At 40.7% G+C, this 15,722-nt stretch overlaps 1 protein-coding gene across 6 annotated transcripts in view; it reads left to right on the top strand.

Moving 5' to 3' along the window:
• Positions 1 to 11,361, top strand: part of LOC122565409 (spindlin-Z-like) — a 102,836-nt gene extending 91,475 nt beyond the window's left edge. For all 6 annotated transcript variants that reach the window (XM_043721357.1, XM_043721358.1, XM_043721355.1 and 3 more), the window contains one exon: positions 1,918 to 11,361. In XM_043721357.1, the coding sequence (XP_043577292.1) occupies positions 1,918 to 2,117 (200 nt within the window). In that variant the 3' untranslated portion in view covers positions 2,118 to 11,361. The remainder of the gene's footprint in view (positions 1 to 1,917) is intronic.
• Positions 11,362 to 15,722: the final 4,361 nt, after the last annotated feature.

The raw sequence follows: 15,722 nt of genomic DNA on the forward strand, positions 1-15,722 counted from the left end.
GAATAGCCTTACTTCCACTCCTATGTCTTATGGTGATATGCAGGCAGCAGTCTCAACAATTCTCTTTCCATTGTGACATCAGGAGTGGAGAATGTGCAATCATCGGTGAACAATGTACCATTTGCATCTCCTGAGATATTGAAGCTGCCTATGTCGATATACAGCAAGGCCAGTACAACATTTGAGGCTTGGGCTGATTAGTGGTAATCATGCCATGCAATTGCCTGGTAATGACCCTCTATTGACCAGAAACAGCGAGACCAGCTGGGTTTGTATGTGGCTAAAGAGCAGGCCAGAGAATGGGAACTCTGTGGCAAGTAACTAATCTCTTGATTCCCCAAAGCCAGCTGTAAGCCAGGCATCTGACAGGTTGTTCACCATTTGGCTAGATGCGTACAGCTCCACAAGCTCTCTAAGCTCAACATCATCTAGGTCACAGCAACCGACTTGATGGCACCCCATCCACCACCTTTTGCATTCACTTCCTCCAACACTGATGCACGGTGACAGAAGTGTATCCCATTTATAGCAGGTGTTTCTGCAATTCACCAGTATCTACAAAATCACGACTGCTACCTAAAAGGCAAAGACACTTGATGCATTACCTGCACGATCTCCTCCGAACTGCACATCATCCTGACTTAGAAGTATGTCGCCGTTCCTTCACTGTCAGTCAAAATCCTGTAGCTCTCTCCCCAGCAATACTATGGGATGCCTATGCCTCATAGACTTTTGAGACAGCAGTTAGGAATCGGTAACAAATGGTGGCTGAGCCAGTGACTCCCACATTCTGTGAAAGAAGTTCTTTATAAAATTATTGGAAAGTTAATTTAAAGCAGTGTAGAAAGATAATCATGTTAGTAAAGGATGACTAATGTTGCAATAATGTAGATTACTAATGGCACAACACTGTCAAAAATTGGATGAGCAGTTGAGGGACAATTGCAAAGGGAAAGTGGGGCTTTCGTTATGCTTTATTTAATTTTAACAAGTTGTAACAAAAGGTGCTAATGAGTTTTAAGAAGATTTGTAGCTCGGGTTGAGGTTCTGGATGTAGGTTTGCTCGCTGAGCTGCAAGGTTCATTTCCCAACACTACTTCACCCTAGTAGGTAACACCTTCAGTAGGCCTCTGGGCGAAGCACTGTTAATTCCTGCTTTCGATTTATATGTTTGTGTTTCATTAGGTTGGTGATGTTATTTCCCGTGGTGACATCATTTCCTGTGGCGATGTCATTTCCTGTTCTTTCTCTCAGGGGGTTGGTAGATGGGGTCTAACTCGATGTGTTTGCTGATTGATTTCCGGTTGCAATGCCATCCTTCTAGGAATTCTTGTGCGTGTCTCTGTTTGGCTTGTCCTAGAATGGATATGTTGTCCCAGTCGAAGAGATGTCCTTCCTCATCTGTATGTAAGGATACTAATGAGAGAGGGTCATGTCGTTTTGTGGCTAATTGACGGCCACAAAACGACATGATCCTTTCACATTAGTATCATTGCATACAGAAAAGGAAGGACAGCACATCCATTCTAGGACAAGCTAAACAGAGACACACACGAGAATTCCTAGAAGCATGGCATTGCAACCGGAACTCTATCAACAAACACATCAAATTTAATGGCTCTACCACCCCCCTGAGAGAAAGAACAGGACATGACGTCACCAACCCAAACATACAAATAGAAAGCAGGAATTATCAACTGTGCTTCGCCCAGAGGCGCACTGAAGATGTTACCTAGTAGGGTGAAGAAACATCCTGGAAATGAACCTTCCAGCTCAGTGAGCAAATCTACATCCAAAAGGTGCTAATCAATAATTAATCATATTTATAGTATTGCTGTCAATTGCAATAGACATCTATTTAAAAACATAACTCTGTTGCATTGGTTGAGATTTTAATTGTTCCGTTCCTTGTGACAGAGAACAAGCAAGTTTTGCCAACTGAGCCTGGTGAAGTGATCGAGAGTCTTGTGGGGAAGCAGGTGGAGTATGTCACAGAGGACAGCACAAAGAGAACAGGATTGGTGATCCATCAAGTGCAGGCTAAACCATCCGTCTATTTCATCAAGTTCGATGACGATTTTCACATTTATGTGTATGACTTGGTCAAAACTTCCTAGCTGCATGCAACGCTTGCCATTGCCTTCACTAAGAGATTTTTACTGTGAACTGTGAACAGATCACTGAAGAGATTTGTGTTCTTTATGTTAGCCCTCCATGTGTTTATTTTCAAGGACTTATGAAAGGTGAAATTTTACCCAAGTCCCTTTTGATATCCCCGGCAATTGGACCAGCATTGTTTTGTCATGCCTCCCATAGTGATCATTGCGTGTATGTGATTGTGTGCGCACGTGTGTGGGGTCATCCCTCAGAGTGAGATTAATGCTCGCAAGAATCTGCATATGGAGATTTTTAACATGGGGAGGCTATTGCGCTGCATCTGCGGCCCAGTGCTGGCTGACAGAGGCTTGTCGGTCTTACCGCCTGCCCAAGGATTGACAGAGCGATAATCAACCTGTTTAGCTGTGATGAGAACTCTCCTTCCGTGGCCATCAAGTCCTGGAGTGGGACTTGAAACCGGGCCTACTGGTGCAGAGGTAAGGACATCACCTAGTACACCACAAGACCACCTACAGATTAATACAACTTGCATGATTATGACAGAGCTGCGAGTACTGAAAATCTGAAACAAAAACAGAAATTGCTGGAGAAACTCAGCAGGTCTGGCAGCATCTGTGGAGAGTGAAACAGAATTAACGTCTCTGGTCCACTGGCCCTTCTTCAGAACTCCGAATTTTTCTGTTTTTGTTGTATGATTATAATGCTGACTGAAACAAAGGCAAGGTCTTTCACTGTAGAGTTCTTTGATCCCATCACACTGACACCTTCATGCAATTGGTTGTTCTGCACAGAGCTCTTTTTAACTGAGATGCCGCTTGACTGAAAAGTGAGTAAATGTGACGACAGCTACATTGGTCTTGCAGAAAGCACCTTCTCAGTGTCTGAGTCAGAGGAGACCTCTTACTGAAAGTGATGCAAGTTATTGAAGTGGCAGTGTTGGAATTGCGGGAGGGATGGTTGTGCCTGGACAAAGCTTGATTAAGTTAGGCGGCAGATTCCTGCTTCAAATGTTGATTGAAAAGGTGCTGAATTATTTAACAGATTCGTGTTTGGTTTTAATGTGAGCTTACCCAAGGTTCGTCCTGTTTGTTTACTGAATCATGGAAAATAAGCAGGTTTAAAGAAACGATAAAAGTAAACGCTTGGGAAAGGAATTCTATTAGGATACTTTTTGGAAACTATTTTGTGACAGTATTTGCTGATTTGCCTTGAACTCTGGTGTGATCCGCACTGCCAGTGGATAGAGCATGTAAAGCATCCATTTGTTGTGGCACACACTTTCTGTGGCACACCTGGACCACACATGAAGACAGCCTACTGTGTGTGTGTGTGTGTACATATATGTGTACGTTTGTGTGTGTGTGTATATAAGTGTGTATCATGTCTACCATATTCAGGCTAACAGAAAGAATATTGTCTCTTTGTTGTGCAACTTCTGCAAAACTCATCAAATCTCAAATCTTGTTTTTATTTTATGTCTTCGGCTTTGTTTTACAAAAGTAAAGGCAAATAACGAAGTAGAATTTTGGACTTGATGGCCTTATTCCTTTCAAAGCAAAACTGGTCCATATATTTCAGACCGAGCTATGCGGTTCATTGTGGAAGTGAAGTCTCTGATGTTCTTATCTTTTCTGTCCCGTGTATAATTTATTTGGAGAAGGAGAAAGGTCCAGCTTAAGATTTCACATGAAAAGGTGGGAGTGGTATCTCCAAGCCCTTGTCCCTCCGAACATACTGCGGTTTTATAACTTAATTGGAGCAGTGTCATCGACCTAGACAGGTCCACATTCTGACTGCATTACTTCACTCCCAGTCCTCTTTCCATACATCTACAGTGATGTCTTTGGATTTCAGTCATGTTAAACTTTTAAATTTTCTTTTGAACTACAAAAAGAAAACATTGATGCTTGATTTTCTTTTTCCTTTTTTGTTATCTGACTGAGGTAAAAGTGCTGATCTATACCGAGTCTGCCGATTGCAGTAACCATGCTGCAAAGAGTGAGGTGAGAACATCGAGTAAGGAGGATTAATAAACATATTAGCTTATCCTTTATATTTTATTGCTGCCAATATATTGTTCAGTCGTGGTAATAATGCTGTTTTGTGTGGGTAACTATGGAAAATAGTTCTGTTCATTTTCACAGGAGAATTTTATTTCACTTCTGATTTTTGATCTCCTCGTTTTTAAAGCACTTCACAGTAGCTTCTAGCACCACCTAGGAATGTCACTGACAGTACACAGTGCTGGGAATGCAGAGAGACAGGAGACCTTTATACATAAAGGCCTGCCGATGTTGCATTTCCCTTTTTTCCTGGTGCAGTTTTGGAAAATGACTGGTTTGGTTTGTTTTGTCGTTTTGGAATGCAGTCAGCTTGGGTTGAGTGATTGAGGTGGAAATGCGATGGCATTTCATCATCCATAGACTGGCAGTAGGTGGCATGGCCTTCTAGTTTATTCCCAGATTAAGCCATTTGGCAGAAAAGAGCAAAGGTTCGAGCTCATCAGAGAAAACAAATCTGTAAAATCTTGATGGTGCAAATAACTTCAGGCATGGAGACCATACTTTCCAGATCAGTATTTTTAAATAGGTCCCAACACTGGATTGAAGGGAAGATGGAAGTCTAATGTGTGCACTTCGATGAGATTTCCTGTTTGGAAGTTTGTGAGTCATCACCAGTGCTGTTGGATCCTTGTTGTTTCCCAGATTTTGTCACTCTTCCATTTTATTGCATTGCTGGACATTTACAGCACTTGGAATGCAATAGCAACTTGATAGTTAAACAATCCCAGCAGTCAGCGTGTGACTGTATCAGTGATGTCAAACATAATCTCTTTCTCAAAGTTTGGCAGCTTTGTTGAGTTGTGCGCTGCTTATGTAGATGCCAAAATGCTTTCAAGATATTTGTATATACTTATAAAAGATGCAATGCGTACAAGAGAAATGTTCTTCATTCTTCATTTGTATATGTAAACTGAGGTTTATTTTGCTCTTTAATGTTGGAGGTGGGAAGGCGCATTACTTTAATGGTGCTGTGTTCATGGGGCAAGTGGTTGTTTTCCATGTGAGTAACTTACAAACTTGTTGTAGTCTGTTTAACAAGTTCAACTAATTTGACACTACTCTGACTGAGCTACATTTGCTGACATCTTTGGGAAGACAGTGGTGCTCTTTGATTTACTTACATTCTGGTTAAACATGCAGCAGACAGAATAGCAGATACAATCTAACCCGTGTTAACTTGCATCTCGCCAGTACAGTAGCTGTTGGCACTCATCGTGTTTTGGCCACCAGATTATTTGGCTTCCTGAGCAAAGCTTAATTAGCTGAATTTTCTTTGATATCTAGCAATAAGGTTACACTGAAATGTTAAGGAAGCCTACAGACTTCAGAAACACCTTTTCTATCCAGTTGTTTCATTTGTGTACTTTGCAGCTTACTGTCTTAAAACATATTGCATTGTTAGTAGCTATGGCATTACATCCTTTTGAATTTTTTAATGAATTAAAAATAAATTTTAACGTTTGTCAAAACATAAAAGCAGAACTTGCTGCAAGGACTCTAGATCTGGCACCATCTGTGGAGCAAGAAAGAACTTCTGTTTGAGGTCAGTGCCCTCTTCTCTTCATTTGTTTTCCTATGTGAGGGTCTTGAGTTTGAAATTGAAAAGGTTTTCATACAACTCCACAACTAAGCGGAGTGGGTCACTTGGCCCCTTGAGCCTATTCCACTATACAGTAAAATCACGCCTCAACACCACATTTCTGTCTACCAGCAATTAAACTTTTTTGATTCTTATCCATTTTGGAAAGCTGTCAGAGCCGCAGGCAGGATTAAAGCCACCATATTTGCCGACCTGGTCTTGGTTAAATGCCAACCAGAGAGTGCGAGGAAACATAGCTTCTGAAATTCAGGCATTCTCCATGGCACATGTAGTCTTGATGTAAAATACATCTCCATGTAAAATACATATGTTTCTTCAGAATTCATCTATTCAAACCCAGAGGAGTTATGGGCAAGGAATCTCATCACTGTTGTCAAGATTTTGGTATCATTGACAAGGTCAGCATTTACAGTTCATACCTCGTCCCCTTGAGGGAAGTGGTGGTTGATGGTCTTCTCCAACCCATTGCTGTCAAATTGATGAAGGTGCTTTCACAAAACTGTTAGGTTGGGACTTCCAGAGCTCGTGACCTGTTGTTTTGGGTAGTGGAGCATAGGGCTTACGAGCAGGATTATCCTTTCATTCTTTGGAATCTGTTCTGCCATTCAAAAAAAATTACTGCTGATTTAGTTCTGCTGTTAGTTCCACTTTTTTGTTCACTGCTCTCTTTCCTAATCCCTGACTCCCTTCTCCATCAAAAATCTGTCTAACGTAGCCCTGCATGAAGAGATTAGGGAACTCCGCCTCCACTATTTCCCAGGGAACAGAATTCTACAGACAGTAGTAATAATCCTCGGGCAAAAAGTCTTGTATCTCCTGTGATTCTGCTGATTCTTAAACTGGGTGCTCTTGTTCTAGTCTCTCCCTCAAGTACTAGACTCCTCTCAGAATCTCCTTTTGTGCTTAATATGTTTGTGAGATCACCTCTCAGTTCTTCCAAGTTATGGGTAAAGATCCAACCTGGCCATCTTTTCTTCTTAAGATAAACCCTTTATTACCAGGAAAGAGTTGAATTAACCTTTTTCTGTTCTGCTTCTAACATAATTGTATTTTTTTCAAGTGAGAGTCCAAAATTGTACACAATACTTTTAGATGTGTTTTCAGATCTTGTACAGCTGCAGTAAAATGTTTCTGCTTTCAGATTCCACCCCCTTTCGATAAACACTAACATTCCATTTGCCTTCCTAGTCGATGTATCTTTATACAAACTTTTGTGATTCTTATGCCATGACAGCCAGATCCTTCTGCACCTTCTTCAGGAACTGTAAACCTTGTCAATTAAATAATCTACTTTTCTTACCTTCCTGCCAAAGTGAATGCACTCACATTCTCCCCACATTATACTCCATTTACCAATACTCCATTTATTTGTTCACTCCTATGGTCTGTCTATCCCTTTGCAGGCTTTCTCCCTCCTCTTGACAACTTCCTCAGCTATATTGGTGTCATCAATAAAGTTTAACATCCTTTCATTACACCCCCAGTTCAAAAGTGATCAGTATTGGTTGCACATAGTTAAGGCACCAGCACTGATCCCTGAGCATTCTATAAAGAAAACTGCTTCATTTCTACTTTCTATTTGTTAACTAATTGTTAGCTTTATTGATGCTAATATGTTACTGTTGACACCATGAGCTGTTATTTTGCACAGCAGCCTTTGATATGGCATGTTATCAAATACCTTTAAAGGAAGTCAAGAGCATCGTATCCCCTGGTTCTTTTACCCTGTTCTGTGGTTTCCTCCAAACACTCTTAATATCCTATTCAACTAATTTATTCCTTTCTCCAAGCCATGTTAGCTCTACCTGATCACATGACAAATTTTCAAATATCCTACAATAGCTCCCTTAATAACAGAAGGATGGAGTCACTGGGTGTTGCACATTCTTCCATTGCATCTCATTGAGCATGCTCACCACAGCTGAGGAACACCAATTGTGTGGATATTTAGAATAGTAGCTCAAGTGTCTATCAATGGGCTGCTTTACCCACCGTGGTATTGGACATAATGACTGTTATTGGTAGTTAGAACAGTCTAGATAGTTACAGCTGTCTAGATAAACTTGACAGCATTCAACCCATGTTCTTAACTTGCAATCTGCATGATAACGAGAGGAGCTTTGGGGAATTTGGAAGTCACTGTCTCTGTAGAATATTTAGCTCCAGCAGCAGGTGCTGATGTTTTTTGTTACTGACCTAGTTGAATTTCCAATCTATGATGACAATCCACTATGCTGACAGTTGGGAGATCTGCAGTAGTGTTTGTGCTTATGTTTTCCCTTGTCTGAGATGGTCTGCACCTCAAGCACTTGCAGCTCAAACATGAGTCGATCTTTCTCACCCAGGATGATGGCCACCCATTGAATTATATCCCACTTACACTTTACTCATAAGCTTTAGGGACAAATGTATCTGAGTGATTTTAAATCACACTAGAAATTTGCAAATGGGTTTAAAAACAAAAGAAATTTGTATAGGCTAGATTTTTCAGTTATTAGAAGTCTTTATTGTCACAGTAACTCAGTCGTCTGCCACTTCATGCTGCTACTGCTTGCTGTCTGCATGTACCCTTCTAAAATATCACTAGACTCATAGTGCAAACACCAGAAATAAAGTCAACATTATGTCACTAGAATGCGATTTTCCAAAGGATTATAAATCTGGCACCTTCACTCCTTTCCTTTCCTTATCCAGCCTCCCCTCAAAGCTACATCTAAACTAATCATCTCAATTAATCCGTGTGGTAATGAAATACACACTGTCAACACATTCTGCGTAAAAATTTTTCTAAATTCCTAATTTGATTTTTGGCAATTATACTGGTGGCCTCCTACTTTTGCTCTTCTCCACCAGTGAAGACACTCCATTTGGAGTTCAGTTCTCCTCAGTGAAGGAAGGTGGTAAATACAGAAAAGGCAGAAAAATCTATTGCTAGCCTGGGAATGCTGGACATTTTATAAATGTGTGCATTCAAAGTTATGAAGAATCCATTAAACCAATGGGTGGATTGGGTGTACAAGTATCTGTGCAGAATCAGAAGCAAAAGATGGAATTCCATCTCCAAGACCACCTCTGTAGTGAGTAATCAGGATGGAAAGAGGATTGGGATGATTTATTGAGATTGGTTGGTTAATTCAGTACAATGGTACATTGGCCATGGTGTGAGCACATTAATACATGAAACCCTGTTGGGGATAAGTAGTAAGGTGAATTTGGTGTTTATACCAATGGGGAAAGAGGAGGATGAATGTTCACATGAAGTCTAGCCTGTTGCAAGGCATTGTCTTATACCTGGAGCACATAGCATTGGAAAACTTGGGAAAAATACTGATTATGAAGATTAAAAAGTCCACCTGTTGCTATCTTTAGGAAATAGTGTAAATATTTTTTAGTTTTAAGTGCAAGAAGGTTTCTTTGACTTTAGAAAAAATATATTAAAAAGATTCCAACCAAAATTGAACATTTCAGTGATCACAAGGCATTGCTGTATTGATAGTACTGAAGCCATTGATTTAAATTTCACTTAAGGATCAGTTGAGCTCCAGTTTGCAGATGTTTCTATTACTCCATTTGGATTGGCAATTTTATGTGAAAATAGTTGTGGCCTTCTGGAATTTGTTTAAAGCTGTGGAGCCCTCACTGCTGTTGAGAGACAATTTTCCCCCTTCTCTCCCCATCTATTACTGCAGCCACAGGAAGCCCTGTGCATTTGACTATTTTCTTTCCATTTGTCGGGTTTGAGATTTTCAAGAAAAATTAAAACCTCACTTAGCTCTTGCTTACGGCTTAAAATGGCAGCGTGTTTTTGTGGTCACAGTGAGCATTCAGCATGGTCTATGCAGTCAGGTTTGTTGTATCAACAGTACAGCTGTGTCATTGTTAAAAATCACTGAACTGCCACCCCGTCTCTCCCATGGAAAGGGGAATAAAAGACTCAAATGAACCAAACTCTGGCTGTGTTCCCAATTAAAGGGTTAGATCATAAAAATGAAAGGCAAGTGTCTGGGAACAAGCATAAATGTTGCAATGATTAATAGTTGGCTGATTGCTAAAGGCATTGTAAATGTTATCACTTTATTATTCTGAATATCATTTGAGTTGTATATGTTCTCATTGTTTAGGAACGTTCCCTAATCCTTAATGTTGTAGAAGACTTGAAACCTCCCAAAGTGGTTTAGTTCATGATAGCTGCTGGAAATGTTGAATGAACACAGCATTCTGTTCATTGCTCCACCAATAGCTGAAATGTCACTCTCTTTTTCATTATTTTGCTTTGGATCAAAACATTTCAATTTGATATTTACAATGAGGTTTTCACTTTGAATGGGTGGAATTGCAAAACATTATTTCCAAAACACCAGCAACAGTTCCTGAACCTTGCTGAAAACAGGGACTTGTTGCGGAAGCTTTTCATCTTGCAATCATCAGGGCAAAGGCAAGAATACCGAAATTCAAGTGCACTCAATAATCTATATTAAAAATGTGAAGAATAAATTGGGTTCATTGGAAGTTTAGAATTTTGTCTTTGTTCTAATCACTGCAAGTTGAGAAGTTTCAGCAGCATGTCTCTTCTCAGCAATATCCAAGGCCTGCACACAACCAGGTGATCTCCCTTGAATCCTATATGATAAACGTGCAATTATGATTTATCCATGACCCAGAATTTAATAGCACGGTATAATCGTGGAGCTGGTACAACTTTTAGTCACAATTTGGATCCATATGTAACCTGCATTTCCATTTGGTCTCTCACTGTTTCATTGAGTAAACAGATCTTGGTGATACTGCAACAACAGCTCCAGCCATGAATCATCTTTGTATTTTCTTATCTTCCATCTTGCTGAGCAACACCCCAGGAAATATTCCACTGGGCCAAGGAGCAAATGGCTTCCATGTCTATCTCTTGTCAGGTGCTAACTGGGCTGATGTGACATAGCATCTGGACTCACTAAGCGGGGGTGGGAGAGTGGCGGGTTGGGTGGGGGTGGGTAGTTGGTGCAGAAAAACAGGCAGGATTTCCCCATGGCTGTGCACTGTCTAGATGAAAACAGTGCATGCCAACAGGTGGACTGAGTTGGATCTCAAGCAACTTGTCCAATGTTGTCTGGGTTGGCAAAAGTCCATGGAGTTGCACCCTGGCAAGAATAAATTTTTTTTGTTGGTGGGGGGGTTGTGGGTGTGAGTTATTTTTTAATGGGGGTATGGTGTTCAGAAAGGACTAAATGGATCTCACATTTGGGAGAATGGGGGAAGTTCAAGTCTTCAACTACATTGGAACAGGAGAATATTTTGTTTCTTGTCTGTCCATAAGTGTTGCCTCTATGGCAGGGCACCTAATCTGTAAATAATTGCTATGTTTAACATTTAAATATTCAGTGTTGGAACAGATTTGTTTCTCAGCAGGAGGAATCTCAACAGCTTTCGGAGCAATTTCACCATCAAAACCTGCACTAACAGCTGCTTTGAAATGGCGGCATTTTAAAACGAGGGGAAAAATGCATTTAAAACATTTTTTTCCAGTTGTGATACGCTGCTTTCATTTTCATGGAGAAACACAAAAATAAAATCCATATTGCTGAGGTTGTGGAGTGAAATCGATTCCTTCTTCTAAAATTATTACCCTCCATTTCTCTCCCTAGGTTCTGACCTGCGTCACTCTTTATAGCTGCAAGTCCATTGTCCTGAGGACTGTGGGAAATTGTAGTGTTCATTTGGCACCTCATCATGACATTGTCCAGTGGATTTAAAACTAAATGTGTCAGTCATAACTCAGTTGGTAGCATTCTTACTACTTAATCAGAAAGTAGTGAGTACAGTTCCCAGTCTGGAACCTGAGCACAGATCATTCCTGTACGCTACAGAGGGAATGCTGCATCGTCAGAAGTGCTGCCTTTCAGTAGAAGCTTTTGGCAGAGACTCAATCTTTTGCCTCATTTGGATGTAAAATATCCCCTGGCTGTATTCAAAGAAGAGCAGGGGAGTTCTCCCCAGCGTCCAGGCTAATATCCCCTCAATCCATATCTCAAAAAACCTGATTTTTGGTTAGTATTAGTGCTGTTTGTGAGAGTTGGCTGTTTTTCCCACATTACAACAGTGACTACTCTTTAAAATAACTTCATTGTGGCTATGGGATTTGTGATGCCTTGTGATTCTAAAAGGTGCAATATAAATTTAAATCACTTTTTCCTCCAAATGCTGTTTGAGTTGGGAAGTGCTAAGTTAGACCTTCGGTCTATGCAGGATTTGCTGATTTTTAGAGGTATGTTAATAACAAAACACTTTGCAACAGTTTTAAGGATGAAGGGAGTTCTCACTTCTCATTATCCCCAATCATTACTGGTAAAATCTGACCAGGAATTTGGATGTGTCTGTGTGTTGAGTGAAGAGAGTATACAATTCGGCTGGAATATTCACCATGTTGGGATAGTCATCCCAACCCTCAAACTCATTTTGCTCATCAGATTATTCAACAGTGATCTAAATTCCAATTACCTGCCTCTGCTTCCTTTACATTCATACACCATCCTCTGGGTGAGAAAGTTATCCCTCAGATAATCTTGCACTCATCAGAACAAGTTGCAAGAATGTTAATTCAAATAGGAAACCCAACATTTATACTGTACGGAAGGGAAGCGCTGATTGATTGGTAAGTGGATCCTGATTGGTATCAATACCATTCTCGAACAAAAAGTCTACCAAACTGGTACTGTGCAATAATAGCAAAGTATTAATCTGAATTAAAACCAGAAACTGTACAAACAAATAAGTGGGTCTGTGTTTTTGATTTTCAAAAACTTTTCATTGAGCCAGGTAACAGAGGAAAGCAACAAATATTCTGAATTATAATTTAGATTAAAGCTGTGGGATAAAAGAATAAAATTGAAGTATTTCATGACCTCATTCTGCCCCAAAGCGTTCTGTTTACTTAGTACTTTTGACTGTACCCAAATGTGTCTCTGATTTGAATGTGAAAGAAAAGCTTCTAGAGGCCTCTGATCAGCAGAGAGGCATTCCACTCTAGAGGCATTCCACTCATGATGTGTCAAGAATGAGACCTGTTGGTCTTGTGGTGAGGAGGGGGTTGACAATCAGAGCAAAAAAGCATTTCATCTGTTGAATTATTTCACTGACACATGCCAATATTGCTTTTCTAAAAACTTGAGGCCAGAGCCACTGCATCAGTATAAGGGGCAGGCTGTTGAGAAAGGTAGAAAACAGAAGCAAGTGTAGGTCATCCTGTTCTTTTGAGATGACTCTGGCATTCAGTATGATCATGGGTGATCATTCAACTGAGTACTCCATTTCCCACTTTCTCCCCAGACCCTTTGGTCCCTTTAGCCCTAAGAACTATATCTGACTTCTTAAGGCCAAAATATTGAATGTTTTTAACTACTTTCTTTGGCAGAGAATTCCACAGGCTCACCACTCTCTCTGGATGAAGACATTTCTCCTCATCTCAGCCTAAGTGGCCTACCCCCATATCATAAGACTGTGACCTCTCACCAGGAGCATTCTTCCTTTGTTTACCTTGTCTAGAATTTTAAGGGTTTCTATGGGATTACACCTCCCACCCTTCACCTATTTTCTAAACTCCAGTGAATAAAGTCCTAACCAATCCAATTTCTCTTCATACATCAGCCCTACCATTCAAGGTATCAGTCTAATAAACCATTCTTGCATTCCCTTCATAGACAGAACATTGTTCCTCAGGTAAGGAGGCTAAAACTACACACTGTACTCCAGGTGTGGTCCCACCAAGTCCCTGTACAATTGCAGCAAGACCTCCCAGCACCTGTACTTGAATCCTCTCACTATGAAGGTCAACACACTGCCTTACCAACTGCTGCATCTCCCCATGCTCTCAGTGGTTGATGTACAAGGGCACCCAGGTCTAATTGTACCTTCCTATTTCTCAATCTATTACAATTGGGATGATAATCTGCTTCCCAGTTTTTGTTACCACATTGGATAACCTCCTGTTTCTCCACAGAATCCATCTGCCATGCATTTGCCGACCCACTGAACTTGTCCAAATCACGCCAAAGCATTTCTGAGTTCTCCTTTCCATTCACCCTCCCACCCAGCTTTGTCATCTGCACAGTTGGAGAGGTTATGTTTAGTTTCCACCTCTAAATCATTAATACATATTGGGAGTCACTTCTGGCCAAACATTTTTGTTTTCTTTTCCTTTTTTTTTTAAATCCCCTCTCGTGTGTGTGTGTGTGTGTGTGTGTGTGTGCTAAACACGAATTATATAAATATCTTTATTAACATTCCACCACCAGGAAAAACATCCATGTGACAAGCAGAGCCATAGCAGGGTCAGTGCTCATGTGAAACATAAAGTGAAGGGGAGGGTAAGAACTAAATCAAAACAGTATTGGAGGGGGACATAAAGCACTCCATCCCCCACCGTGCTCACCTTTCTGTAAAGACATTGGATATGGTGTCAACTAACATTCTCAAACAGTAATCTCCCCAGTATCTCAGTAGCTACTGGCTGCTACTCATTTATTCCATTTTGTCTGTCTGCCAGTCAGTTCAAATTTAAGACTCGAGTGAGGACTTCCTCCACTTGATGGTGTTAAATCTGGATTACTGCAGAGGCTCAGTCATGGAGTATATTTAAGATTGAGATCTATATAATTCCATATATTAGCATCAAGTGCGGCACGGTGGCACAGTGGTTAGCACTGCTGCCTCGCAGCGCCAAAGACCCGGGTTCAATTCCCACCTGTTGCACTTCGGCGGGTCGGTGTGGACTTGTTGGGCCAAAGGGCCTGTTTCCACACTGTGATGTAATCTAAAAGTACTGAAAAATGGAGTTGAAGTAGAAAGCCATGATCTCATTGAATAGCAGAGCAGGCATGAAGGGCTGAATGGCCTTCTCCTGAATCTATTTCTGGTGTTACCTCCTGGCTCAAGCTAGCACTGAAGTGGTTTGCGTTTCATGGGAGATGCTTTGTTTTAAAAAGAACAACTACTGATGATTAAGAACTGTTTTAAATGCATTTTACTGTTGACACTGAAGCCATTGGAAATAATCTAATTGAAGGAAAGCTGGTGAATGGAAAAGGAAAGTTGGTTAATTTGAAATATTGAGACCAAGACATAACTTGATACTTCTGAAGGAATTAGTTTCCCATTGTGTTCCAAGTCTTCCTGTCTCCAATCTCTGTACCTAAATTTGTCCAGTGTAATGTTTATGATCGATGTGCATCTGCTTTTTTCCTTCACCCCACCATTGACCTTAATTTGTTTTGACCCTAAACACTCTGGTCTTACAAAGGTGGAAAGACATACTATATAGGAGTAGGCCATTCAGCCTATCAAGCCTTGTTTTGCCATTCAATGAGATCATGGTTTGTTGTTTACAAGGCTGAGGGGGGAACTTGCTTGAAGTTGTACAAACCTCTAAGTAGCAATAGACACAGTAGATAAGGAGAATCAGTAGATAGGTGAGGCAATGGCATAGTGGTGTTATCACTAGGCTATTAATTACAGTGAATCCCCAGTAATGATCGAGTGACCCAGGTTCAAATCCCACCATGGCAGGTAGTGGAATTTGGATTCTATTAAAAATCTGGAATGAAGAGTCTAATGATAACCATGAAATTAGTTTTAATTGTGCAACGGGACAGGACATCTGGTTCACTAATGTCCTTCAGGGAAGGAAACTGCCATCCTCACTTGATCTGGCCTACATGTGACTCCATACCCATGGCAATGTGGTTGACTCTTTACTGCCCCTGTCCTGTGAATGAATGAAAAAAAAAATCTGCTTTGGGGAAGGGTCAATGACCAGAGGGGCACAGTTTTGAGGGGAGGATTTGAAGAAAAAAATCTGTACTCTGGTTTCCTCCCACAGTCCAAAGATATACAGGTTAGGATAGTTTGGCCTTTGGAAATGCAAGGTTACAAGGGGTGGTGGATCTGGGTGG

This window comes from Chiloscyllium plagiosum, chromosome 31 (genome assembly GCF_004010195.1).
Source record: "Chiloscyllium plagiosum isolate BGI_BamShark_2017 chromosome 31, ASM401019v2, whole genome shotgun sequence".
In the NCBI taxonomy this organism is placed as follows: Eukaryota; Metazoa; Chordata; class Chondrichthyes; order Orectolobiformes; family Hemiscylliidae; genus Chiloscyllium; species Chiloscyllium plagiosum.